At 41.3% G+C, this 26,608-nt stretch overlaps 3 protein-coding genes across 20 annotated transcripts in view; 1 reads left to right on the top strand and 2 right to left on the bottom strand.

The window, feature by feature from the left end:
• Positions 1 to 981, top strand: part of ITGB5 (integrin subunit beta 5) — a 74,132-nt gene extending 73,151 nt beyond the window's left edge. Inside the window, exon 15 of the mRNA XM_081006653.1 lies at positions 394 to 981. Within this exon, the coding sequence (XP_080862779.1) occupies positions 394 to 489 (96 nt within the window). The 3' untranslated portion in view covers positions 490 to 981. The remainder of the gene's footprint in view (positions 1 to 393) is intronic.
• On the bottom strand, positions 923 to 13,471 carry UMPS (uridine monophosphate synthetase). Of its 3 annotated transcripts, XR_013987034.1 has the most exons (7): positions 13,284 to 13,471; positions 12,079 to 12,232; positions 10,028 to 10,696; positions 9,168 to 9,343; positions 8,482 to 8,596; positions 6,859 to 7,098; positions 923 to 1,792 (listed from the first exon to the last, which is right to left on the bottom strand). XR_013987034.1 is itself a non-coding variant. In XM_081007894.1 (6 exons), the coding sequence occupies exons 1-6, from the start codon at positions 13,440 to 13,442 to the stop codon at positions 6,917 to 6,919; spliced, it is 1,455 nt and encodes a 484-aa protein (XP_080864020.1). In that variant the 5' UTR covers positions 13,443 to 13,471; the 3' UTR covers positions 6,265 to 6,916. The 3 variants fall into 3 exon arrangements, 2 of the variants coding, with proteins under 2 accessions (XP_080864020.1, XP_080864021.1); XM_081007894.1 differs by lacking the exon at positions 923 to 1,792 and having other exon boundaries at positions 6,265 to 7,098; XM_081007895.1 differs by lacking the exons at positions 923 to 1,792; positions 13,284 to 13,471 and adding an exon at positions 13,135 to 13,159 and having other exon boundaries at positions 6,265 to 7,098.
• Positions 13,472 to 15,283: 1,812 nt separating this feature from the next.
• The window catches only part of KALRN (kalirin RhoGEF kinase), a 509,101-nt gene continuing 497,776 nt past the window's right edge, over positions 15,284 to 26,608 (bottom strand). For all 16 annotated transcript variants that reach the window (XM_081004656.1, XM_081004642.1, XM_081004657.1 and 13 more), the window contains 7 exons: positions 25,992 to 26,113; positions 24,944 to 25,075; positions 23,163 to 23,327; positions 22,701 to 22,779; positions 22,351 to 22,551; positions 21,800 to 21,938; positions 15,284 to 20,032 (listed from right to left, as the gene is read on the bottom strand). In XM_081004656.1, coding sequence (XP_080860782.1) covers positions 19,487 to 20,032; positions 21,800 to 21,938; positions 22,351 to 22,551; positions 22,701 to 22,779; positions 23,163 to 23,327; positions 24,944 to 25,075; positions 25,992 to 26,113 — 1,384 coding nt within the window. In that variant the 3' untranslated portion in view covers positions 15,284 to 19,486. The remainder of the gene's footprint in view (positions 20,033 to 21,799; positions 21,939 to 22,350; positions 22,552 to 22,700; positions 22,780 to 23,162; positions 23,328 to 24,943; positions 25,076 to 25,991; positions 26,114 to 26,608) is intronic.

Genomic DNA, 26,608 nt, shown 5'->3' with positions numbered 1-26,608 from the left:
TGCCTCCACCTTCACACTGGAGGGCTCTTCTAGTCAGTCACTCCTGAAGCGACAAACCAGCTGGCCTCTGCCAGCCCCCTCCCCACCCCCATGGCAGAGGGACTCAGGAGTGACAGTGGTTTCACCAGTGATACAGTGCTAGTTGACGCCTCTATCGCAGTCTGGCTGTAATACTGGTCCTGGGTGATGCACTGATACATCACCTAGGCCTACACAACACTATTACAGACTTAGGAGTGCATGGGGAAAGAGTAGCAAAATAACATTAAGGGGAGGGGGAAACAAATGAGATTCCATTGATTTTAGCAGAACTTGCATTTGGTTTGCATGTCCAGAGTTTAATCTCCCTGTAAATACACTGTTTATATCACTTCATTTTTTTCTTTTTTGTAGGCTTCAAACCCTCTTTACCGAAAACCTATTTCCACCCATAGCTTAGATTTCACATTCAACAAGCTTAACAGGACCTATAATGGTACAGTTGATTGACACTATGCTTGAAGGTGGAAGAGAGAGTGGAATGCTTGACAATTGCTTGGCTTCCTCACCGCTTCCCAAAAAGGAAGACTGAATCCTCTACAGTGGGACAGTATTCTAAACTTTGACTTGAATGTCAGGAGATGGCTTCTATTGCACATTGAGGACAAATGGGTAGCAGCCCATGTGCTCTGCAGATCTCTAACCCAAGCCCCGCTGATGTGCTCAGAATGTGTTGTCACTGACCTGGAGTTCTTGATGCCTTGGAAGCGCCAACCTATTGAACAATGTGCCATATAGCAGCTTCAGCCATATCTTGGTAGGAAAAAAACATGCAGGTCCATTTCATAGGGGTATTGTGTCACTGCTGGTTTTTAGGGGAGAAAAACTAGCATTGGAGAAGGTGGTGGAAGCATTGGTTTTTTTAAAAAAAAATATCCAGGTGTTAAACAGTTTTTAGAATAAATTTTTATATTAAAAAAAAATAAAAAGCAATTGCATATATGTGCTATGAGTATACTTATTCCTTTGCTTCCATGATCAAGTTTTTTTTTTTATGAAAGATGTGTTGCACTATATTTAAGGACTTTTTATCAGAATTTAAATTAATATAAACAAGCCCATCAGTTTTAGGTTAACCTGTACACTTACAAACTGCTCAGTTATCTGAAATTCTATGTTACAGCAGTCACAGTAGCTTTTAAGTAGCTGGAAATGTTTTGACTCCAAGCATGCTTATTTAGGATTAATTCCCACTGAACTTTACTTCCAAGTACACATGCTTAGCATTTGGTTGTGAATCTTTTTAACCTGAATTTATCAGCCCCTATTTGCTCACTACGTGACCCATGGTGAAAATAAAATAAACCCAAGTGTGGACACTGTAATGTTTGCATAATTCAACTAACCACAAAACTTAAGATACGTAATCTCTGTTTCTGTTCAATGTCACCAGTTTTGCATGCTGGCAAAGGAGACAACTAGAGGTCCTCTAAAGGCTGCTCACTAGTTCTCACTATATGACACGTTAGGTTTAACCTAATCTACTTTAACACTGAACAATAAAGATCTTTAAAGAAGCACAGTGTTAAATGTATTAAGATCAGGTTTCTAAATGCCTAGTTACAGAGAGGCAGTGTATAAAGTACTTTTGTTTTATAAAGCTTACTGTTCGTTGGCAGTGACATTGCATTTCCTCTTCGCGAAAAAATCAGCCTTAATGCTGTGTCACCTTGTCCAAGGGGCAAAGTTGCTAGGTTCACTGTTCAATAATCTATAATGAAGAGGTGTGGCAGCAGGCAAACAACTGGATGGGCTGAAAAGCAAAATCAAGTGAGTGGTGGGACTACTGCAGCCTTTCATATTATTCCACGCAGTCGACATGTAGCAAAATGACAACTGCAAAGCACATGGGGTAGCCATTTGCACCTACTCCACCAAGTAATGACCACAGCATCACAGCAGCAGCTCAGGTTTAATATGACATGTATGAAAGGTCTTAAGCACACAAAGACCATTATCACAAACCCAAATATGATTTTAATGAAGTGCTGTTTCAAGTTCTTGCAATGACTGGGGAAAGAACAGTGCTCAAAACATTTCGTGACTCTGCAATTATAAAAAATAAGGGTCTATACACTTCCCTTGTACATACAATATTACTGCAAACATTGTCCAGTTTCAATATAGCGGGCAGCTGCAAATTGAATTTTGTTAGATTAACTGGGAAGTTTAAGAAACTGTCATTAAAGTCCTATCACTCCCAACATCTACATGTGCAGTGTAGATACATCAAGTATGAATTTAAGGCTACAACTACAATTGTGTAGCCTAATGCCTGAAAGAATTTCTTGCTCCATTAGTTGAGCCTGCAAAACAAACCTCCAATTTTAAAAAAGAAAGAAACTGATATTTTTGACGATTAGAGTATATCTATTTCTTGTGGTAACTTAAGAGACTGTTGTATCACAGCCTCAGGGCAGAAGGCAACATAAAATAAATAAAAGGCTAGCCAAGCTACCACTGATTCTCTCATTCTGACCCTTACAGGTCACAAAATGCATTTGCCAGGAGAAAACCAAGTTATTTTCAGACATAGACCAATAGGCTGTTTAAGCTTGCTACAATGAACACAATTACTATCTGCTACCCAGCATCAAACTGTATTTATTTAACATTTTTATACGCCACCTTTCCCTCAAGGCCTCTAAAGGCTTTATAATGGCAACATAACCAATAAGAATGGGACGCGGGTGGCGCTGTGGGTAAAACCTCAGTGCCTAGGACTTGCCGATCGTATGGTTGGCAGTTCGAATCCCCGCGACGGGGTGAGCTCCCGTCTTTCGGTCCCAGCTCCTGCCCACCTAGCAGTTCGAAAGCACCCCTAAGTGCAAGTAGATAAATAGTTACCGCTTTATAGTGGGAAGGTAAACGGCGTTTCCGTGTGCTGCGCTGGTGCCGGCTCGCCAGAGCAGCTTCGTCACGCTGGCCACGTGACCCGGAAGTGTCTCCGGACAGCGCTGGCCCCCGGCCTCTTAAGTGAGATGAGCGCACAACCCTAGAGTCGGACACGACTGGCCCGTATGGGCAGGGGTACCTTTACCTTTACCTTAACCAATAAGAAGAGAACAGCCCATGGCATGTAAAAATAGAACACTCATCAATCAAAGCCAGGATTGATGGAGGAATGAGAAGAGTTGTACAATTACCTGACACACTAGAACTTATGAACGTTCCATCTTAACCACATTAACTAATTCACTCACACAAATAAAGTTGTCTCTTATACATCATAGTGGCTGGACATAGTGGAAAAGCGCTGTTTGGCTAATAGCAAAGAAAGGTTGCATATAACAGATTTACAGTGATGAAGGGCCATGTTACAAAAGACTGAAATTGTCCTTCACTGTTAAAATAAACTGGCTCCAGCTTCATCTCAAAATGAAAGCGTAAAGCAGCCAAATTAAAGGTGGGGTGAAAACTTGAAGACAACAACAATTAGGTACTGCAAAGCACCTCATGCCACTTACATCTTCTGAATGAAATGGCCATTGAACACTTCAACAGAGAATGGGACAGAACTACAGAATTTAAATGGCTATCAAGTGTTTGTGTCATTCCTATAATAATCTGTAATGAGCATTTCAATAACAGCCAGATATGGAGAATCACTGTTATTGGGGTAGTTGGCTCAGTGCCTAGTATTGAAGGAAGTAAAAATCTCTGATGGATTTGGTTCTTCAACAAGTACTGCAAGCCAGTAAATAACTGCAGAATGAATATTTTTGCCATCATTAAGCTACTGCATTTCCTTGGCACAGAAGTTTGCCAAGCAACCAGTCTAACAAGAAATATCACCTAATGACCACAACGCCAAAGACTGCATCAGCTTAAATGTATAAAAGTCAAATCTAGCCACTTAAAAACCCCCCACTTATTTTACAAAACAGATAGAATTAAGAAATTCAAGTTGTTTTATAAACTAGCAGAGGTTAGCACATCCAGCGCCCATCTCCCTGTAATTCATTCACTGCCTCAGCTAGGAATGCTTTTGGTATATACTGCAAATGAGTTTTTTTAAAAAAACACAAACAAATTGTGACCTAGTTCTCATGTTGCTAACATATGGAAGGAAGCCAGGGAATGTAAAATTAGAGATTATAGGACACATTAACCCTGGACACAGATTTCTTTACAGAGATGTGCCTGAATGAAAAGCATTGTTCCCTTGGCCGCTTCCAAAACCATGCCAATTAAGGCCAAGCACATACAAATAGTAATGTATCCTAACAATAAGTCCGATCTAAATGAAGGAGGTATGTGCAACAAAACAAAGGAGATCCAACTACTATCATTTTGTCAAAACAGAACTCCCCTTTTTTGTTTTCTGAAGTGAAAACTCAGTTCTTTTCTGTTAAATACTACTTCAATTAAACAGTTCTTTCTACTTGGGACAGCCTTGGACACTTCCCTCTCAATCATTTCCAACTATTGCTTTTCAGAAGTATCTACCGTATTTTTTGCACCATAACACTCACTTTTTTCCTCCTAGAAAGTAAGGGGAAATGTCTGTGCGTGTTATGGAGCGAATGCCTATGGATAGCGGGGGGATCTGCTGCAGTCGTGAGCAGAGGATCCATGGTTCCCCTTCCTTCCCTCCTCCGTGGCTGTCAAAGCAGGAGAAGAGCCGCTGAGTGGGGAGGAGAGAGGGACAGAGAGCCTGCTTGCTTTAAAGGAGCAAAGCAGGAGAGGAAAGGAGCTGCTTACACGAGTGTAAGCGGCTCCTGTCCGGTTGGCTCCTTTAAAGCAAGCAGGCTCTCTGTCCTCTCTCCTCCCCACTCAGCTGGCTAAATAGCAGCAAAGTTTTTCAGCGAGCCGGGGGGTGGGTGGGGAGGGAGAGAAGCAGAGCCTGCTTGTTTCTCCCCTTATACCCCTCTTCTGCATTATTAACAGCATCCTTCTCCACCCACCCCACGCGTGTTCCTTGTCCCTTGAGTGCTTTTCCTTCCCTCCCCACTTAAAACGTGGTTACAAAGCACGGATCCACATGGATCCTCAGGATTTTTGCACTGGGTCACCCCAAATTCACCATCAGATCACATAGCATGTCCATGGCTACAGCTTGCACCAAAAAAAATCACTCACCCACTGTTGCCTGGGGCCGCAGTGGAGCAAAAATGTGGTTACAAAGCATGGATCCACAGGATTTTTGCATTGGGCTACCTCAAACTCACCATCAGATCACATGTCTGTGGCCACAGCATGAACCACAAAAATCATACATCCACTGTTTCATTTAGAATATTTTTTTTCTTGTTTTCCTCCTCTAAAAACGATGTGCGTGTTATGGTTGGGTGCGTGTTATAGAGTGAAAAATACGTATTTTCTCTATTTTCTCACACCAACCCATATGAGTGATGCAGGCACATTTAAAAATGCTCTCTGTCTACCACTGCTCTAGGGAAATGTTAAAAGTATGGCTAGACCCATCAACTGTCTTATATCAACACAGATATTACACTGAATACAGAGACAATGGCAGAAAGGGGGTGCAACTCAAATAGATGGTAAGAGTAGTGCTGAGCCTACATGCACCTAAAGATGGTTAGGAGAACAGTACATCTGCATTTGTCTATTTTGTTCCAAAGCAGCACAAGTCACAAATATTTCATACAGCAGACAGCTGCTTTCACACATATATTCCAGCAAAAATAGTTGTCAAGTCGTAAACAATAGGTAAGTTTAGTTTCTTAGTTCTCGGCAGTTATTGTGGAAGACCAAACAGTAATAAACAAATCTATGTAAAGTAGGGTTGCCATATTTCAAACAGTGAAAATCCGGACAGAAAAGTTGTGCTATTTCTGGCAAGATTGCAAAAAATTGACATTTTGCAGCTATTTTAAGGAAAAATTGGCCAAATTGGCATTGCCCACATGGGCTGCCATATGTCCAGATTTTCCCAGTTGGATGATTTCTGCCCAGACACTGCTGACGAATGCAGTATTCCAAATATGTCTGGGAAATTCCGGATGCATGGCAACCCTAAGTAAAGAAACTTTTGAAAAACACAAAGGGTTATAGCACCCTCTGGTGGCTTAAATTTTATACAATGATACAAATTTCTTTTCTTTTTTTCTGCTCACAGTGGAACTTGCCCTTCCTCTACTCCAGAGGGTTGGGGACATTTCATGGCAGATTTGGGGGGACTCAGGGGGAGGAAGAGGATATCCATGCCACTGGGTATCATCCAGAGTATTTAATGTACAAAAAGACCTTCCCATTCTCATATCATTTAAACATAGTCTTTTTGAAGTTTATTGGTGTGACAACCATTGCATTTTACCAGTGAGGCAATTTAGAGAAGCAAGGATTCTGAATGTTCTTTGAGGTAGCAGATCATTAATGGAATGCATCATCTCCACATAGTACACAAGCATATTAATATCTAAGGCACACAATTCCTGCACCTGAGCAAGATTTTGAAATGTATTTCACATCATGATCTAAAGCACCAAATGCTGGATGGAGAAACTGCTCTGTGGAAGAGGGCCTAGCGCCCTATCACACTCAGTCCTTACATTTTAACACAACTGAGAACAGCAACTAAGAACGTTAAACAACTGCAAATGCAATGTGATCAGGATTTGCTCGGCTTTCTCTTTTCTCACAATCTTTATGGCTCTGTGGTTCGCAAAACCACTGGAGTTTTTTTTTTAAAAAAAAGCCCTTTAAAGTGTTTTTAAAAATGGGATAGCAGACGACACACAGCTGTTTGAATTCAGAGTCAAAATTTACAATTTCTGTACTGATTCTCAAATAACTTTATAGCAAAATTTTAACATACAACAACATTCATTAGGCAAAATAACAACAAAGAATTACCTTCTCAATCTTTCCTGCTTTTAGAATTCGGCTTGCTTAATGAAACACAGCAGTTGTGCTATTTTTGTGCACTGACACCAATTCTCTGCAAGTAACTTTCCCATGCTACTTTCCTATAAGTCTCTGCTTCATCTGGGCGACTGGGCGCAGATAAGATACCACGGCCTACAATGATGATATCCGAACCTCTTTTACCAATCACCTCCTGAGGACTGAGGTACTTCTGCCCAAGCTTATCACCTGCAATGGATCACAATCACAAATATGCCGTGTTATGCTTGCTCTCCAGTAGTTTGCTTCATAAAAGAGTTTCAAGAATGCTGGTGAACTCCAAAAAGTGTTCCCCACGCTAACACTGGGTACAGATTTATCCTTATACACTGATACCTCGGTTTAAGAACAGTCTGGTTTAAGAACGATTTGGTTTACAAACTCTGCAAAAATGGAAACAGTGTCTTGGGTTGAGAACTTTACCTCCGTCTTGGAACGGAATCTGAACGGTGGAAGGGCACCGGCGGCGGGAGGCCTCATTGGGGAAAGCGCACCTCGGTTTAAGAATGGTTTTGGTTTAAGAACAGACTTTCGGAACAGATTAAGTTCGTAAACCGAGGTACCACTGTATTATTAAAATGCTATTAAGTGTGCACAGGAAAAAAGCATGCCCTAAAAGGATTTAACCAAGATGAGATAATCAACAACATGAGGTACTGCACATCAGAGCAAATAATAATAACCAAATAGCACAAAATAACAGCTTTCTTAAAGGGTTAAAACCTCACTGGCATATCCATGGCAAATATGCCTTGATATTTGCATATAATTTAAAGCATGGCAAGGTTGTAATACAAAACAGCAGGGACTGGTTTGCAACCAAGGCTATGTGTGCAGAGATCCACTCATACAGCAGGACTTCCCATTCCTCTCCCAACAGACCCTTAAGATCTGCCCTGGAGGGACCTCCAGCACCCTGCAGTATAGCTCAGGGGGCTACAGAGGAGAGTTCCACTGTGGAAGTGGAAACCTGCTATACTATTATCAGAACCAAGTGACCGACACATGGAAACAAATGTGAGAGATGTGATTTGTCTGCTGTTACAAATTCTGAACTTGCATACAAGCACAGATAAGTAGGAAATTATTTCCAGTAACCGTAATATCCAGTTACAGTTTTCAGTGAATGAAATAAGAAAATACTGGACAGAGCATTATTAACACTTAGGGAGCTTGTATATTGTATTTTATGATACTGCACTTATTTGGCTGCTTCTAGTGTGGAACAGTTAGTATGTTTTACTCCTACATTACAACTCTGTAGATCTGTTCATCATCTTCCCCACTCTCCTCACTGTAGTACATGAATTGGGCAATTCTGAGACTATTTGGATGTGATCTCTCACCCAAGGCTAGGGAATGCAGAACCAGACATACAAATCTAAAGGCAATCTCAATGTTAGGACAGGGAAGGGCATAATCTGAACAGGAACTACTGGGGCCTTTGACTGCATTCTCACCCTCATCAGCATACAAACCAGAAATATTTGTGAGCGTACCTCTGAATTATCTCAGTTATTCTGGTATTTTCATAAACATTTTGTACCATCAAAATGCCACAGAATTTCTTACCTCCAGCCAGCATCTGAACACCAGGAGTCAGATGAAGAAATTCAGGTTTGTCAATAATTCTGGAGCCAGAAATAAATCCCAGAATAAAATCTGAGTGTTCCTCAGCCATTTTAACCTAAAGGAAAACAAATAAACAAGAGCAGTTAGAAAATGCTTTACATTCTTGCTCTAGAATGGAGGAATACTAAACAAGGTGCTATTATGCAAGCACAAAGACTTGCAGCCTTAACAAAATCAAGACAAAACAATAAAGAATCAAGAGACTGTACTGATCAGAACATCATACAATCCACTTACCTCCATTCACAATGGATACCATTATCTCAATAGCAAATGAGCATGCCAATCACAAATACAACCTTCTTGCTTCCTTTGCCTCACCCCATTTTCCTCAATTCCTACCCACACTCCCCCAAGAACTTTGTTTTTCATTTTTCAGCAGTGTAAACTCCCACTATTTTCTCTCAAACATGAATTTCACTGCAGTATTATGCTGCTACGCCTCCATTCTATTCCAGAGAAAGCACCAGCAAATATGTTTGCTGGCTATGTCCAACTGGAGAAACTTAAAGTAGCACTTTAAAATCCAAGAAATGCTGCTTTTCAAAAGAGCTACCCCCTCCCAGATGGTGGGGGAGGATCTAGACCATTTAAGACATTTTGTTGAGATGAAAGCTCCAACTTACCACAGCTTTTGTATAGTCACCAGTGGCCAGCGACCCTTCTGAGCTCATCTCTCCGATCAAGAGACACCCTCTCTGTAAAGGATGCCCTACTTCTTTCAATCCCTTAACAACTCCAGGTCCAGGAACAGCATGAGCATTAACTATATCTGACCAGGATGCTATTTTGAAAATACCACCTGAAACAGAAAGCAGACAAGGTATTAGTTAAGCGTCTTTTTGGCAATCAGATAACTACTTAAGAGATTGACCAGGGATACCCTTTCCACAACTTTTATTACCACTGTAGAAATATTGTCCAGAGTCATGTTTCCCACACCTATCAAGGTCATAACTACACAGTACTATCACAATATGGAATATCAATATTCTATATTTGTTAGCACCCTGTAGGCTAGCTTCAGGCTTGGTTTCCTCAGTATTATTTTTCTCAATATAGCATACAATCTGAATACAGTGGTACCTCGGGTTACATACACTTCAGGTTACAGACTCTGCTAACCCAGAAATAATACCTCAGGTTAAGAACTTTGCTTCAGGATGAGAACAGAAATCGTGCTCTGGCGGCGCGGCAGCAGCGGGAGGCCCCATTAGCTAAAGTGGTGCTTCAGGTTAAGAACAGTTTCAGGTTAAGTACGGACCTCCGGAACGAATTAAGTACTTAACCCGAGGTACCACTGTAAAAGTCAGCTCAAAAGCACGGCCCTTGAAGGCTTGAAAATAAAGAGCTAGTTTCAAGTCAGCGAAGGCCACATCAACATTTCAAATTAAGAGTACTAGGAACATATGCAGCCCTATAGAGATATGCAACACATTATAGGTTGAAAAGAGGAGAGAGGGGTTGGTGGTTATGCCAAATTCACCTTCATACTGATGCTTCACAGTATTTCCAATGTCTGCAAACTTGCGATCTTCAAATATCAAGAATTCATGCTTATCTGCAAGTGCTCTCAACTCCTTGGCTATTTCTTGGGTGAAATCATCCAGAATATCAATGTGAGTCTTCAAGATACAGATGGAAGGGCCCAAAGTCGCAGCGAGCTGGAGCAATTCTTTGGAGTCAGTCACATCAGCAGAAAGACACAAATTAGACTGCTTTTTCTCCATCAGCTTGAGAAGTTGTGCAGCGAGGGGATGAGTGCCTGGCAGTTCAGCCCGAGCAGCAAAGCTCATTTCTTTGCACATTCTTTTCACAGGAGGAGTACCATTTTGCTCAGGTGGTTTAATAATATTCTCCTGGATGAATTTTTCTACTCTTGCCACCACCTCAGGAGAAACTTTTTCCTGCTGCTCAAGGATCTTGAGAATTTTAGATAAGGTGCATACTGAGTGTAGGCGTATGCCATGCTTCTCCAACAGGGCTTCCCCTCCTTGCTCTCTGTCCAAAAGCACTATAGCATCTGTAACCTTCAACCCCTCTTTCCGAAGGGTCTCTGCCGTCTCCAGAACACTTGAACCAGTGGTAACTACATCTTCAATGATCAGACAAGTTTCTCCTGAGTTTATTGTCCCCTCCACAAGACGTTTAGTACCTTTTGAAGCAAAAAAGGGCATTTTTCATTAACCTACCAATACAGAACAACAACAACAAAACAACAACCTTGCCAGCTCAACTGAAAATATTATTGCTACTACAGTGGTACCTCGAGTTACAAACACCTCAGGTTACAAACTCTAATATCCTGGAAGAGTTACCTCGAGTTGAGAATTTTGCCCCAGGATGAGAACAGAAATCGTGTGCCAGTGGCACAGCGGCAGCAAGAGGCCCCATTAGCGAAAGCACGCCTCTAGTTAAGAACAGTTTCAGGTTAAACTTTCTGGGAAATGATATATAATGAATTAAAAAAGGTATTTAAGTATACCTTCCCCAAGAAACCAGAGGCCTTTCTCTTGGGCATGGTCGGCCAAATGGTGATAAAAAAGGATAGAACTTTCTTTATGTATGCAACAACAGCAGCAAGAATACTCATTGCAAAGTACTGGAAGACACAAGAACTTCCCACGCTGGAGGAATGGCAGATGAAACTGATGGACTATATGGAACTGGCGGAAATGACTGGTAGAATCCGTGACCAGGGAGAAGAGTCGGTGGAGGAAGATTGGAAGAAATTCAAAGATTATTTACAGAAACACTGCAAAATTAAAGAATGCTAGAGTGATGTTGGATTGAAAATAAGTGGTTTCCAGCTGTACAGGATTTAAAGTTATAGATAGACTAAGATTAAAGATTAGGATTAAAGAAGTTTAAGGAAATGGAAATTTGGTATTTAAGAGGTAAAATTTTAATGCTATATTATATTAAGATTAAAGATTGGGATTAAAAAAGTGGGAAAGAAATTGCTGGACAAACCATTTGAACTGGAATACAAAAGAGGGAGGTATGAGGAGGTCCAGAAAATAAGTAAATTTAAAAACGGAAATGAAAAGGTGATATTGTTTTTAAATGTTCTGTTTCTTTTTTTGTTTTTTGTTTTCCGATTTCTGTGCTTTTTTCTTTTTTGGATTATGTATTGTGTATTTGTGTATTTCTTTTTTATGTTTTTCTGTTTAACTTTTTACTGAAACCTTAATAAAAATTATTAAAAAAAAAAGAAAAGAACAGTTTCAGGTTAAGAACGGACCTCCGGAATGAATTAAGTTCGTAACTAGAGGTACCATTGTACTATTAAAAATAACACGTGCACTACACCAGTTAATAAAAGCTTGTGGTTAAAACTTCTGCACTAAGGCTCCTAAATCACAAGCGTGTTATGTACATCAAATTATTACCTTTCTAGGTGTGCTAAAACAACAAACTGTATATACGCTACCGAGGAAGTTTGAAACTTTATTAATTATTAACATTTTTGCTGTCTTGAATATTCATTGCTTATAATGCCAATATTATGATCTAGGTAAATTTGATTCTTTTTACCATAGTCTTTAGCTTCTTTTCGCCGTATAAGCATTGGGATCTGGTTGGTTGAGCAGATGATTGTAGCCAGGGGCAAAGCCGTGTATGGGACCCCGCACACAGTGTCATACTTGATTGCAGCACCCTTTGCTGTTTGAAAAAGGAAACCTGCTACCTGAAAGAAATTGTTTTAAATATAAAATAGGTTCTACCATTTTAACCAAACATTAATACATTGTCAATAAAATAAGGAGAGTCCACAAAGAATTACCAGAAAGTGAAACAATAAGCACCAAAGATCATCTGGATTTTGTTTCTTCACATGATGCTTACTTCATCACCTAATTATGCTTGTGTTCTTTGTCTTTAGGTTGAAGAGCAACAAGCAGTGATAGCTTATTTATTTCCTTGGAAGAATCATGTATTTTGTGTGATTTCTGTTGCACTAGTGGGAATCCTTGTGTTGGGTTCCGCTAGCACAATTATTTGGTTGAATTAATGATAAGGTATGAGAAGGGTATCCTTTGCAACAATGCTGACAAGACAGATCAATGTTCTTATCTCTTTGTACCCTTCTTCCACCCATATCCCTCTACTTCACCTTCCACTACAGACAATTATGCATGGGGGGAAAAACCCACTCCAACATGGTTCCAGGAGTACTACTAGCTGGCAGGGTTGTATCATCTTTGACAGCCGCCCTCTTCCCCAGCAACTAGATGACCCTCGTGGTCCCTATCTGACTCTTCTAACACTCTTGCCATGTTTGTTTGCTTATTTAAAACAGGCTTTCCAAATCTCCAGGCATGGCTGGCCTCCAACTCCCCTCAGTCCCAGTCAACATGGTTAGGGCCGGAGGTGATGACAGCTGTTGTCCATTAGTATCGAGGGCACTAAATTAGAAGAGGCATTAAAGCATTTTTGTGCTGCTGAAAAAGCTCACAGAGAAGCTGACATAAATTCGATAGCAGCAAGCTGCTCCCCCCCCCCCGCTTACACCCTTGTAAACCCTTTTCTCCTAAAAGGGGGAAGAAAAAAAATGAGGAGAGGCAAACCCCAGTCAGGACCGGTTCTTACAGCTGCGCAGCAGTGCTTATAATGACCCCCAGCTGCAACAGAAACACGAGGCGCTGGTCTCTCGACCTCCCTCCTCCAACTGCCTCGGGCCCGCCTTCCTCCCTCACGCGCGCCCCGTTCCCGCCTGCCCGCCCGCCCGTGGGGCTCACCTTGTTGAGCAGGGCCGGGTGCGACACGATGACGCGCAGGTCGACATAGACCGGGGAGACGAGGCCGCTCTTAAGCACGAACTCGCCGAAGCGCACCGCCTGCACGCCGTACAGCTCCGAGGCTAACGCTTCCATCCTTCGAGGCTCTCGCGCGCACATACGGAGAACAGCACGGGCCGCTCCGCCGGGGCAGTCGCCGAGTAATGACGCAAGGCGAGGCGGGGCGGGGCAACCCTCCTCTGTCGCTAGGAAACGGGACGATTCCTTACGGGGCGCCACGTGCACATGCGCGCTAGGGGTGACTATTCTCGTTACCCAACCAGACCTACTAGTGCATTAGTGGCACCTGGGTTTCTCTTGCATCCTGGCCGGCGCTATTTGCTTGGAAAGAAGGGGCTGCAATTGGTACTGGAGGAGTAGTGAAGGTTGTATATGCTCCGCTCCTAGGAGCGGAGAAGGCAGGGTGGCTTGTTTTGCAGTTGCTTGTGCTACTACTACACGCATATTCTGGTGCACGTGTGTACGGGTGAACGCGTGTGGACATCATCTAGCAGACACTGGTGTGGAGGCACAAGGCGGCGACCCCACCCCCACCCCGGTCTCCAGAATAGAGCAACCCAGGAGAGGAGAGATGGGCGTAGACAGGATTAATGTTGGGGGGGTAGGACCGACGTGATTGGTCAGTTTATTTCTATTGTTTTACTTGATCTAGGGAGGCAGCTGCCCCGCTTAGCTACGCCCATGCCTTGGAACGTTTGTGGGGAAACCGGTGAGTAAATTTAATTTAGGGGAAATAAAAAAATTCCTTCCTGTAGCACCTTAAAGACCAACTAAGTTAGTTCTTGGTATAAGCTTTCGTGTGCATGCACACTTCTTCAGATACATCTGAAGAAGTGTGCATGCACACGAAAGCTTATACCAAGAACTAACTTAGTTGGTCTTTAAGGTGCTACAGGAAGGAATTTTTTTATTTCGACTATGGCAGACCAACACGGCTACCCATCTGTAATTTAGGGGAGTACGAGAAGAGGGCCATGCACTCGCAGTGGGGGCGCCGCCTGTGCGTCCCAAAGCCGAATAAAAACTCCATCGCCAAAGGAAAAATCCCTCGGAGTGCAGCACTAGGATGGATGGAGGGACGACGACGACACTGGAAGCAACATCTGCGTCGGAAGAATACTGAATAGGGTCCATTTTGAAAGAGAAGCTTCGGGCTTCTCAGGGATGGAGAACTTTTTAAAGAAAGGACTACAGGTTTTCCCGATTGAGATGTGTTTCGAACTTTTGTGCAAATAAGGACCTGGGAGCATGGCCGTAGCCAGGAATTATTGGGGAAGGGGGCAGAACCGAGTTATCTGGCGCAATTGGTTAGTTCAGTTAACTTATTTTTATTTATTTATTTTCAGCCGCACCGCCCTGGGAACCAATAACCGCCTTCAGGGTCTTATAGCACGTTCGGGTTTACTCGCTTCGTAAGAACTCGGGCATTGCTCACATTAAGGACGTCCTCTGTTTTGGATGTTTAATCTTTAGGCTTTGCTAAAACTACCACCTTTAGCAGTGAGTAATCTGATCAACATAGACCAGTGGAAATTAACAGTTTTGGTGTGCGTCATGTAGCAAATTTTGTATTTTTTTAAAAGGTAGTGTTAGCAATGTCAAAATCAAATTTGCCCGAACACAGTAGAGCTAATCAATTCTCATTATTTCAAGGTTCATATTACAGTCTTAAAGCACATATGTCAGAAATCATAAATCCTATTTTTAAGGGAAGAAAAGTAGTATAGATAACGGATTTTCATTCAGCACCCCCCCCCCTTTTCAGTTGTATCTAATGCCTTTACATGGCAGGCAGCTCTCACAACTTCTTCTGTGTTCTCTCCCCATACTATACAGTGTCATATAAGTCAAAATAAAAGCTTGTCTTTATAATATCCGTCTTAATGGATTTTATCAGCAGAATTGCTTTTATATTAAAAAATAAAAATCCCATATTTGAATCTTTTGTATATTGTATTTATAAGGAAGGCAATAGCCTAAAATGTAGATTTTATCATCTGTAGATAACATATATATTTATACTGCAGAAGAGTAAGAACATGTGACAGCAGGAAATCACTTTACAACATTACACATGAAGAATCAGAAGTATAAATAAAATATTTACAAAATGTTTTAGAAAACACATATGCATACAAAACAGAATCAATAATAAAATAATGAGATAACACTTAAGGCAGACCAGCAAAAGACTGAAAATGATTAAGGCTGTGGAATTCATTTGCACCTTGAAATATTTTAAGCTCTTAATACAATCCCTACCACCACCACAGAAATGATTGTTGCAAATATTTTTAAAAGTGTATTTTTAGTAGTCTGCTGTGCCCTTTACATGTCTGACCTTTTTTTCAGTAGTATACTCTTGAAGTGACATGCTAGCAAAAGCAGACTCAGTGGTTTGACAGAAAGATGCAAAAGCACCAGCACTGAAAAAGAGAGCATAAGGATAAGATATGGCTTAAGTAGAACAGATGTTTGTTACTACTAGCTTCAGAGTATAAGCTGAGAAATTACAGAATCCTGGCATGTTAACAGTCACTAGTATAACGATTCTAGAAGCAGTTTGATATTGGACAGTAATTGTATAACCAGCTTGGGGAGCCAAAAAAAAGGGATCTGACATTTATTCTCTTAGGAAAGCACCATTTTCTGATGTGTCAGTCCATAAACAATCAGCTTTGGGGAGAAACCAGAGCCCTGTGGAGGATTTTCTTCTACAAATGGATAGGAAAGATTTCGTCCATGCAATGGCACACAGATACTCATCTGAGAACTAAGTTGTGTATAGTAATTCCTAGTTACAATCCAATGGTCCCGAACTGTGGCTAGTCACACTTTGTTGCATACAACTACCGGCTGCAGATGACATATCCAACAAAATCAGCAGAGGATGAAGGGCACACATGAACACAGAGATATGCAGCCAGTCTTAAGTTGCTTTGTTACAAAAGATTAAAAGCAAGATGCCAGGAATTGTCACACATAATGCCTAAATGACCTTTGAGCCTCTTGGATGTTATTGATGTTGCTGCAGAAGATAAGACATCCATGGTATTCTGGTTCAATGTAGATTTTACATTCACATTACAAAGCCCTTTGAAGCAAAAACTGCTTTATGCCTGAGAAAACAACTCTCAAGACTTTATGATAAAACAGCAGTCAGTCCTTGTCTTAAATCCTGCCTATTTGCTTGCCACAGATTCAGGTATTCCCCCCCCCCCATAGGTGATTATTCCATAGGGATTTTAATGTACCATAGAGGTTTGTTCTTCAAGGATGCTTAAGTAATCTCTTTTGCATTTCCCCAGAATCACAAATAAAAGAACCAAAAGTAGGTACACATTTTGACAGTCACTCTTCCACGTATATGTAGAAGAACAGAAGTAGAAAGTAAGTAGGCATTTTTGATGCGGCTACTGTAGCTGGAAAGAACAAGGAGATGTGGCAAAGATCCACATCTATTTCTTTTATCGTATCTAAAAGTTGTTATGCTTTACTGAGGTTGGCCTTGGTTCCAGTGAAGTGATCCATGACATGCAGTCTGGTCTCACTATGTTACGTATGTTTATTCAGAAGCAGCGCTGGCTCAATTGTTATCGTGTAACGTGAAGAAGCCCTTGCGCAGATGCTGAAAGCCTGGAAACAGATAGAGCTGTTTGTGTCGCATGGCCTGTAATGCATCCCTGAACTAGCTCATGGCACTCAGGTGCGGTGGAGGATGCTGACCCATCAGCAGAGCTAAAGTCTCCTTGGCTTTTGTACATAGAATGGGGAAAGACACCATCTTGTCCCTTTGCCTCTGACGTCAACATGTTTTGGGCTGCCCGTGCTCGGAAGGAAGTACCCACTGTGTTCAGCGGAACTAGCTTTCCATTAAGTATGCATAGGATTGTAGCTAGCCTAGGTCACACTGAAGCTACTGGGACTACTTAGTTGTGACTAATATCTTCCATTGATTACAGTGGGATTCCGCCATGGGTACCTTGGGCTGGATCTTTGCCGTTGTTTATACCTGAGCTGATATGCTCCGCCTCTGGATGATTGTCGGTGCCTTGAGGAAATTGTAGCAACTAAAAGGAACCTTAAGAGTTGATCCTATCCCCACATTCCTCATTATAACAGTGGGTTGGATGATCATAGTATAACAAACCTCTTGATTAAAAAATAGCAGGAAAAAACACTTCATTGAAAAGTTAAAGGACATCAGCTTCTTTCCCTATGGAAAGGCCCTCTGTTTTGTTGAACCACATTTTCTAGCCAGAAAATCTAAGTCAAGTACCTTTCTCCTTTTCTGTACTGATTTGTTGGCTTGTTTCTTGGTTCACCAGACATCAGTGTGTTCACCAACTTTCTTATTACTCTCACTGTAGTAAGAACATTTCCAGCTCCTGATTTGATCTGTTTGGGGTTGTGGGCAAGAGAAAGGAGAAAACGGTAAAATACTCCAGGTTAATATAATATGTCAGGTGCCACTGAGAGGCTACAGAACCCTTGTCACTTGGCTACCAGGTTGCCTAATCCTGACAGCTACTTAGGACACAAGTGACTAAAAGATGTGCCAGAACCATTAGTATATTGTGTTCAACAAATGGATGCCAACTGAATAGGCAAAATGAGAGAGCTCACCATGCCTTTGATTATTACTAGGTCCATTGCCACATTGCAGGGTTTATAGAAGATTAGTTGGTGGGATAGAGGAAAAAGTTAACTATGAATTGCTGATTGATTTCTAAATGATTAGGATATGGTCAGTCACTGTCTTGGCACTAAATTCCTCTTGGTGTAAAAAGCTGGACAAGTTCTTACAATATTAATTTGAGATAACTGCAATTTGGAACTATTATTCAAAAGCTTCTAAGTTTGAAATTACTTTAATGATTTATAAGGGGCTATTAAGTTAGTGGCGTGTTTAGTTCACAATAATGGACCATTACAATGACTTTTAATATTAATAGTCTTTTTTGAATTGTTATTTAACACCAGAGTTTGGGATGGAACAAATATGCTAGCATAGAAGTTAGGATTCTGGAGCTAGGAAGAGAGATGCATGTGTACAAATATGCAGTAAACTACCAGTCTCACACATCAAGACTAATTTTGAAGCAATAATTGTAAGGATGGACCCACTATGTTTACCACACTTTGGCCAACTTTGGATTGATTTCACAACTGATCAACTTTTAAAACTGAAAAAGGAATAAGATTCCTTTTCATTTTACAGACTATATGAGAATTCAACAAACATTCTGCAATAGAAAAAGTCTTTGACATCTAGTTTACAGATAACAGTAATTATTGTAACATAGCCTTTTCTCAACACACAGGTTTCACAAAAAAGTCTGTACAAGAGCTATAAAAATTTAGTTTAAAAAAATGTCTCATTGTGCTTCATCAAAACATTTTTTGTTCCAGTGAATTTACCATCTCAGCCGTAGCACATTGCTACTTTACAGTATGTTAGCTTTGAACATGTGAGTGCTGGAGAATCCAAAGGACTTTTGACAAAGGTATACTATGATCCTGACCAATACAGCATACCTAAATCACTTTACAGGCAAAGCTGACATTATGATAGCACAAGGGCCATAAAAAACAATTCTGCCACAAGGTTAATTCTTATTGAAGACAAGTGGAATTCTCTTAGTGAAACAGAGCTTCATTAGGACTTGAGGAGCAACTATTTCTGCAAAATCTCAAATCCAGTCCAGTGGTGTTGTTTTCAGGAAATGCTGACTGTGGAGGGTCAGCCTAGTTTTATTTCTTTACTTTCCGTTGCCTTTCAAATACATGAGTTAAAGTTTAATAAGATCAGCAAGGGTGTCCAGGTCTTTTAGAAGGCTGCCTTTCAAAAGTAAGGCAATGGTGTTTTGGTTACCATTTTCAAATGATGTAGTTTTCTAAAATATTCTTCTGTATTTGACATGACTTCATCATTGCAAGATAAGCCACGCGAGGAGTTGCATATGCAACATCTAAAAGCCTCTAGTTCTAACCAGTTAGATAATGCAACTGCTGGAAAAGTACATACACTTTCTTTGACATCACATCAACTAGAATACTTTATACAGACATAGAGAGATTCCACCTTCTCTCTTTTCACACGCCACGGTGCTTCAATGTCAAATCAAAGTACTTGTATTGCATTATATTCCTGGGTTCATCCTGCTCATTATGAAGCTCTTAACATTGGGAATTGGCCGCACATCAAACTGGTGTTTGCGGCGTTCAATGAAGCTGGATAGGCGTGAGGTATCCAGTGGGATTTTGGAATAGCTGCCGTTGTGAAACTGCAGCCAAGGGTGCTGCAGACAAGTGGCTGCTGTTGGCCTCCTCCTGAAGTCTTCCTGAAGGATGACAGTGATGAAGTCTCTGGCAGCATGACTTACATCACAGAAGTACTCATTGGGAAAGCTGAAGTCCACTCGGCACACGTTGATGCAAGTCTCCTCCCTGCTTTCATCCAGAAAGGGGGACACACCACTCAGCATGACATAGGTGAGCACACCCAGGCTCCAAATATCTGTGCCCAGTGAAACAGGAGCACCTTGGATAACTTCTGGAGCAGCAAATTCAGGGTTTCCAAGCAGATGATGAACATGGTAATGGCCAGTGATTTGAACAGCATCTTCCAGGTCTATTAGCTTAACGCGAGGCACCGGGATCCGCAAGTCAATGAGCAAATTTTCTGGCTGTGGAGAGCAAGGATAAAAAAAAGGTTCCATTGTTCATTGCTTTTGTATTATAAATCAGTTCAAGCCAACATTTATCACATTTATAGCCTGCCTGCCTTCCACCACAGAACCCAAGGCAGTGTATATGTGGTTCCTGTGGTCCTTCAGATCATAAATTCTTTTGCTTTTCCTGTTAAGGAAAAAATGTACCAACAATGTGTGTGCTGGCACTTCTTCTTCAGCACACATATATGTCCCAAGTGAAGTACCATAAGTATTTGCTCAGCTAGTTTGGAGGCTTTGCATTTTGGTACTTACAGAGCATTTCAATGAATATTTGCTCAGAAGTAAGTTCCACTGTGTTCAATAGGCCTTACTTTCATGTATAGAGGATTGCAGCCTTAATTATAAAATTAGATCAACCACCCAGCAAAGCACCATGCACAATGCACAAACTTGAGTGAAAGGTTTCAATGGATACCAGCTGAAGGATAGAGACATTTTGAAACTTGTCTACATTGGAGTACAGTGATGTTTAAAACAAAAGGCACTACAGGAGACCAGCCTGTAAGATGTACAGGCCACAAATGCTCACTAGGTAGAGGTGGGTGAATGGCAACCATCATGTACAACCTTACAGAAAATATTTTACATCTTAGATTTATGTAGATATAAGCTCATGTCTGAGGAGTAGTTTGAGAAAAAACCTAGTTAAGTAGAAAAGGCAACAAAACGGCTATAATCCAACATTGTGTATGTTTTGAGCAGCAGTGCAGACATGTGGACAGTCTGGTTACTCAGGCCATTTCACTAAAAAACAAGAATAAGCCTCTGCTACACTGCTTAATCCATGTGTGTATGTTGCTGAAGTATCCATCTTCCACAACATTCTGAGCCAGTCTAAGGAAGGATTTAAGCTTCATGTATGCAACATATAAATTAGTTTTATGTTTACATCTCTATCAAGATAAAAAAACTCTTTCCAGTAGCACCTTAGAGACCAACTAAGTTTGTTATTGGTATGAGCTTTCGTGTGTGCATGCACACGAAAGCTCATACCAATAACAAACTTAGTTGGTCTCTAAGGTGCTACTGGAAGGAATTTTTTTATTTTGTTTCGACTACGGCAGACCAACACGGCTACCCACCTGTAACTATCTCTATCAAGGTATAAGCAAAGTTATGTGGACAAATGAAATGAGATCTCATCACCCCCCTCCACACCCACACCCCCAATTACACATTTTTCAACAAGGAGCTTTTATGCGAAAGGAAGGAAAGAACTGGCATGTGGGATCTTTGTGGGGAAACATTGAAGATGTATGTGAGTTATACGCAGTTCTTTTTTTCTGAGGGTACACAGGGGTATGCATACCCCTAAACATTTTGTGAAGTTTTGTACTTTACTGTATTTATTTTTCCCAGTTTGAACTATAAAATGGTGATTTTCTTGAGTGAAAATGAGAGTATCCCTAAAGGTTTTTTTTTAAGAAAAAAAACACTGGTTATATGTCATTTGTTAATGACAAGATATTAAAACAGAAAAAGTGACATCCTGTAAGTGAATTCTCAGAATTGCTTGGAAGTTTTTTTGAAATTTGGACCAGGTGCCTTCATCACAAATATGGCTATAAAGAAGTAGTTGAAAGAAGGACAGATTAGTGACACAAAGCAGGTACTTTTAAGTGTTTTCATTATAGGTAGATTGTCTCTTCACCTGAATTTAGAACAGACTGAATACTTGGAATTCACCATGATAGATAGCGATATACACAAGCTTCCTACCTTTATATCCAAATGAGCGACTCGGCAGTTGTGAAGGTACTGTAAGGCTTCCATTGTGTCTCTTATGTAAAAAGCTACTTTCTCCTCCATCAATTCATCATGATTCATTAAGTAGTCCAAGAGACGGCCATCATCCATCCTAAAAGCCAACAATTATGCACCGTGAAAAGAAATCTAGCATAACGACAAACGCTTGCTAATATTTCAAACATGCGACTAGCACCTTATAATGGAAGTGGCATTTTTAAAAAGCAATAAATAAAATACTTATATATTGCAGTGTAATAAGGGCTATCTCATTTTAAATACAGTATAGGACTCTTTATTTAAGTGCATGCTATTTTGCACTGACTTATTATCTCCCCCACCCACCCCCCGGCCAATGCACATACTGGATTGTGTGAATCTGACATTCACAGTCATCTGAAATATTGTTCTTTTCATGGGGAAATGAAATCATTTTCATTACAATCATGAAATGTGTGATTGCAAAGATGAAGGATTCCCTCAGTATAACAAACAAGAAGCTTAGCTTCCATCAAGAGACTTACAGTTCTAAAATTAATATATAGGAGGAAGGTGACTCATAGGTGTCATGAATAGTGATATACTGAGGATGCTGCAAATGTTGCAACATGGCTGCCTCGTGTGCTGCCTGCTCCTCCTTCTTCATTTTTTTATTGATGAACTTCACTGCAACATCCTTCCTGGTGGCTTTGTGGATACATTTCTTTACAACAGCAAATCGACCCCTGTGGAGAGAAATGATAATAAGCATTATTCATTCATAAATCATGCACCCACTGCCTTAACAGATAACTTAAAACAAACACTTTTAACACCTGGCTTGTGTGTTTTAGTGAAATAATTGATTCCAATCTCATTTAGTGAAATAATTCACCTTCCAATCTCATTCAGTTCTGTGTAGGCGAAATCAAAGTTCTCTTTCCAGGTCACGGTGGCTCCATCTGCTGCAGAGTCTGTGAAACCCAAAGGGATGGGGAAATAGAGTTGGTTGCAATGCCAATTATAGTATTTATTACACATCAGTAATACAAAGGGAGAAGTTTAAAGAAAGAAAATCATGTGAGACGGCGTGCCACCGAGTGTGCACCCGGAGCCTAAAGATTACACCTTGAAAAGAAAAGAAAAGAAAAGAGATGATCTAAATACATGTGTGCTGATTGGAAAAGACGCAATCATATATACGTTGCCCTCAGATATCTATAGTTGACTACAAAATGCCAACAAGAAGCTTGATAATAACACAAACTTTAGCTTTTGAAGCAGAACTCTGACCCACCAGTTCTAATATTATTTCTTCTGAAAATTAGTATCCTTCTCTTTTTGACCATGTTCTCACCGTATTCTGGAAGTTTCACAAATTCAGAGGCCTCGCTGGGCAAACTGATTCCCCAGGGGTTGCTGGCGCTGACTCGGAACTGATATTGGCATCCAGGTGTGAGATCTTCAATAACAAGGTAGGTGTCCAAGGTGGAGGCAACAGACTGCTGCCAGACCTGTGAGCCTACGGGTTATGCAGAGAGAGATTAAGATAACATTTTTTAAAAGAACATGACTATAGATTTTAGAGACAGGAGGATGCTGTGCCTTACTGACTCATCCCCTCCACTCCACCCCACCGAGACTAAGCTTTAATCCAGCCCTAATTGATAAGAAAAGAAATACAGATTCTTTTAGAAGTCACCTGTGCTAAAAAAAAAAAGCTAAGAAAAGTAGCAACCACTTTGTCTTCTTGTGCTGCCTGATTTAAACATGCAGTAGTATGATGTTGTAGAATGTTCTATACCATATTAGATTAGAGGTAAGAGACATTATTTCTGAACACCATATTTAAAAAATCATTCCAAGTGGAAAACTAATGCAACGGGGAAATCATTGGAACTTTCTTTTCTATTGATAGGGAGTTGAATAAATACATAAATAAATAAAATTTGCACAGGAAAGTATTCAGTAATACTCTTCATCCTCTGTGGACTGGAGCGGTATGGTCTGTTCTACCACTTCAGACCCAGCTGTTAAGAGCTTCAAATTACTACCCATTCTCTTCTGGGCAATCTTCTGGCAGCCACATGCCAGTGGTGGGCAGGGCCAGAGGCAAAAGTGGGAAGAACCATTAAATGTAAAATGTACAACAGGCTAGTTTCTACACACATGCAAACATTCCTCTCTGTCCTCCATCTCGGCAAGCAAGAGGCATTATCAGAGTTCAACAATGCATTCTAGCCAGGCAAAAAACACTAGAGAGAGGCAGGAAGCAGGGGCAGTGAGGTGTGCTGCCTAGGAGTCTTGCTTGAGGGCTAGACAGAAAGGCCTGGAGGGCCACATTTGGTCCATGGGCCTGAGGTTCCTTCCCCCAGCTTACTGTAGCATGCTGGTCATGCATTTTTCACTGGTCTTTGTCAGGTGTATGGACCAATGTGGTGATCACCACCAGTTGAAGAACCCTTCACATCTGGACTGTGTGAGTCAGGATGACTGAAAACAGGCTAGCCAGATCAAGTCCATAGGTTTTGCCTTTCACTTAAATAGGCTGGCAACCCCATGTAATACTGGTGCTCCCTTGCTCCACTTGCACTTGCATCCTCTGAGGCCCATGGTTAAGCTGGAGGCCCACTGCTGACCAGCAGAAGTACCTGGCCCTGCTGTTGCTTCTCTTGCCATGGCCCACAGCAGGCAGTGCAAAGAAGCCATGGGAGTGAAGGGAAGGAACAGCAGTTGCCACTGCTTGCTCAATTGCTGGCAGAGAAAGAGAGAGTATGCAAGTGGGTAGTGGCAGGGAGGAGGAAAGAGGTCACTAGGGCTTCTTACCTAAGGGCTCCCAAAAACCTCGAGCCAGTTCTGCTCACTTGTATTCTCCTGCCTGCCACGGGACACGACTTGTCCCACTTGCAGATGGGAGGGAAAGGTAATGGCGAAGCCACTGCTGCTAACTTGCTCACAACCTCCCAGTTGCGCCAGACAACCCTAGCTGAAAGAGGCAGCATAGGCAACACCCCAAATTAAAAGGCAACAAAGCCTATTAGCTCAGCCTAGCAGCTCCGTACAACAACCTGGATCATCCTATTGCAATCAATTGCAGACCAAAGGTGTACTATGAGTATGGAATGCTTAAGCATATACCTTCTTCTCTGTACTCCACTGTGTAACCTGAAATGGTGCAGTTCCCTGTACTGGATGGAGGCAGCCAGCGAAGAATCACCGAGGTGCAGCTTCTTTCCTGAGCAATAGGGCGATTTGGGGCTGCAGGGACACCTGGGGTGTAGGCAGGGGAGCAAAATCAGGAGAGAGTTGCATTGCAAAGCACGTGAAAGAGGGTTTATTAAAACACACACAGAGAAAGTTTCCTACAGCAATCATGGGTACAGCAGAACTGATGAACATGTATTAGGACACAACTATTAGAGACTGCCAGAGATCTAGAATCTGATCCTGTACTTGTATGCTTTACTCTGCAGGATAAATGGCAGGTTGGAGGGGTGGGGAAATGGTTGGGGCAGGGGCGCTAACTCCACTCCTCCCAAAATTTTAGTCCAAATTCCTCAGTCTTTGCTCCCACAAAACCTGCAATTAATCTAATCCAAGTATCACCAGCCAGCACCCGTTTGGTGACAATGGGCCATGCTATATACCAATATTGTAGGCAATTAACTTTGTTGTCTAAATTCTTCTTGCAAATAATAGTACACATGAGAGCTGATATACATGTTTAGGGTGGTAGAGGGAAGTATGCTGTTCACCCTCTAGGATTATATCACTTTAACTGTGTGTGTATATATATGTTTAGAGAGATGAAGAAGGGGAAGAGATAAATTTGTAGTGATGGGGGCATGTGGAGGGGAGAACTGGTTATTTCCCATGTACTTAATATTTCCCATGTAGAAAGTAGTACACAAAGTACATGCAGTATTTCAAATGCAAATGAGGAATTACCCATTTGAATATCACACACATACACAACCAACCTGGTCTGCAAAAGCCTAGCATGTCAGCTTTCCACAGGCAGGGATAGTTTTGACATGTGTGGATTCCTCACCTGCATTTTGAAGTGGTATACAGGCCCATGTACCATTAAACCAAAAACATTTCAAAAGCTGATTGCACCATGATTTAAACCAATGGAAGCTCTGGCTGAGCAAACATACAAAAAACCCAGCAAGAAATCCATTACCTTGTACTTTTATTGTAGCCGAAGTTGACGCTGTTCCAAGCTCATTTGTTGCCACACAAGTATAAATACCGCTGTCTTGAGGCATCACATTACAGATCTTCAGAGTGATTTCACCTGAATCGCTGGGGAAGTGCAGATGTCAGTGTTTTAATCTGTTACTCTGCTAAGCATTTTACTCTGGCTCAGTTTCCAGTGGCAAGCTGCTGCCAATCCATTTCAACTGACACAGAAAACAAGTCTCAGTAGATAGACAAGTAGAGCCCTTCGTATTATGCAGTTTTGTGGATGCAGGTGGCTTACAAGGAGAGGAGGAAGAAAGTAGTAATGGATCCAGCTCTCTGTGTTAATTATTAATGATTTAGAGGCCCATAAGAACGGCACAGTTCAGCACCAGGTAGAAAGTGGTGGTTTTTTAAAAATAATAATAAAATCAGTGTGGGCTGTTATTGTGGTCCTCTGCTTCTTCTAATACTATCACTTAAACGTGCACTGCCTGCCTCTCCTGGAGTCAGCATAAACCAGTGAGAGGTTGCTGCAGTGCCAGAAAAACCCATTATAAAGGCAATAGGGGTGTCCCACAGAGAACATCAATATTTCCTTTTGACCTGCCGAAAGGG

This window comes from Podarcis pityusensis (genome assembly GCF_964106645.2).
Source record: "Podarcis pityusensis genome assembly, chromosome: 1".
NCBI classification, from domain to species: domain Eukaryota; kingdom Metazoa; phylum Chordata; class Lepidosauria; order Squamata; family Lacertidae; genus Podarcis; species Podarcis pityusensis.
Note: the sequence above shows the minus strand (reverse complement) of the source record. Positions and strands in the feature narration are given on the sequence as shown.

What these genes read in the sequence shown, in the direction of transcription:
- UMPS (XM_081007894.1), bottom strand. Translation starts at nt 13,442, where the DNA reads ATGTGCGCGCGAGAGCCTCGAAGGATGGAAGCGTTAGCCTCGGAGCTG. An exon ending in AAAAGAAGCTAAAGACTATG is followed by an intron (nt 10,697 to 12,078) that starts GTAAAAAGAATC and finishes TTGCTTCAAAAG; the next exon opens with GTACTAAACGTCTTGTGGAG. An exon ending in TGTGAAGCATCAGTATGAAG is followed by an intron (nt 9,344 to 10,027) that starts GTGAATTTGGCA and finishes TTTCTGTTTCAG; the next exon opens with GTGGTATTTTCAAAATAGCA.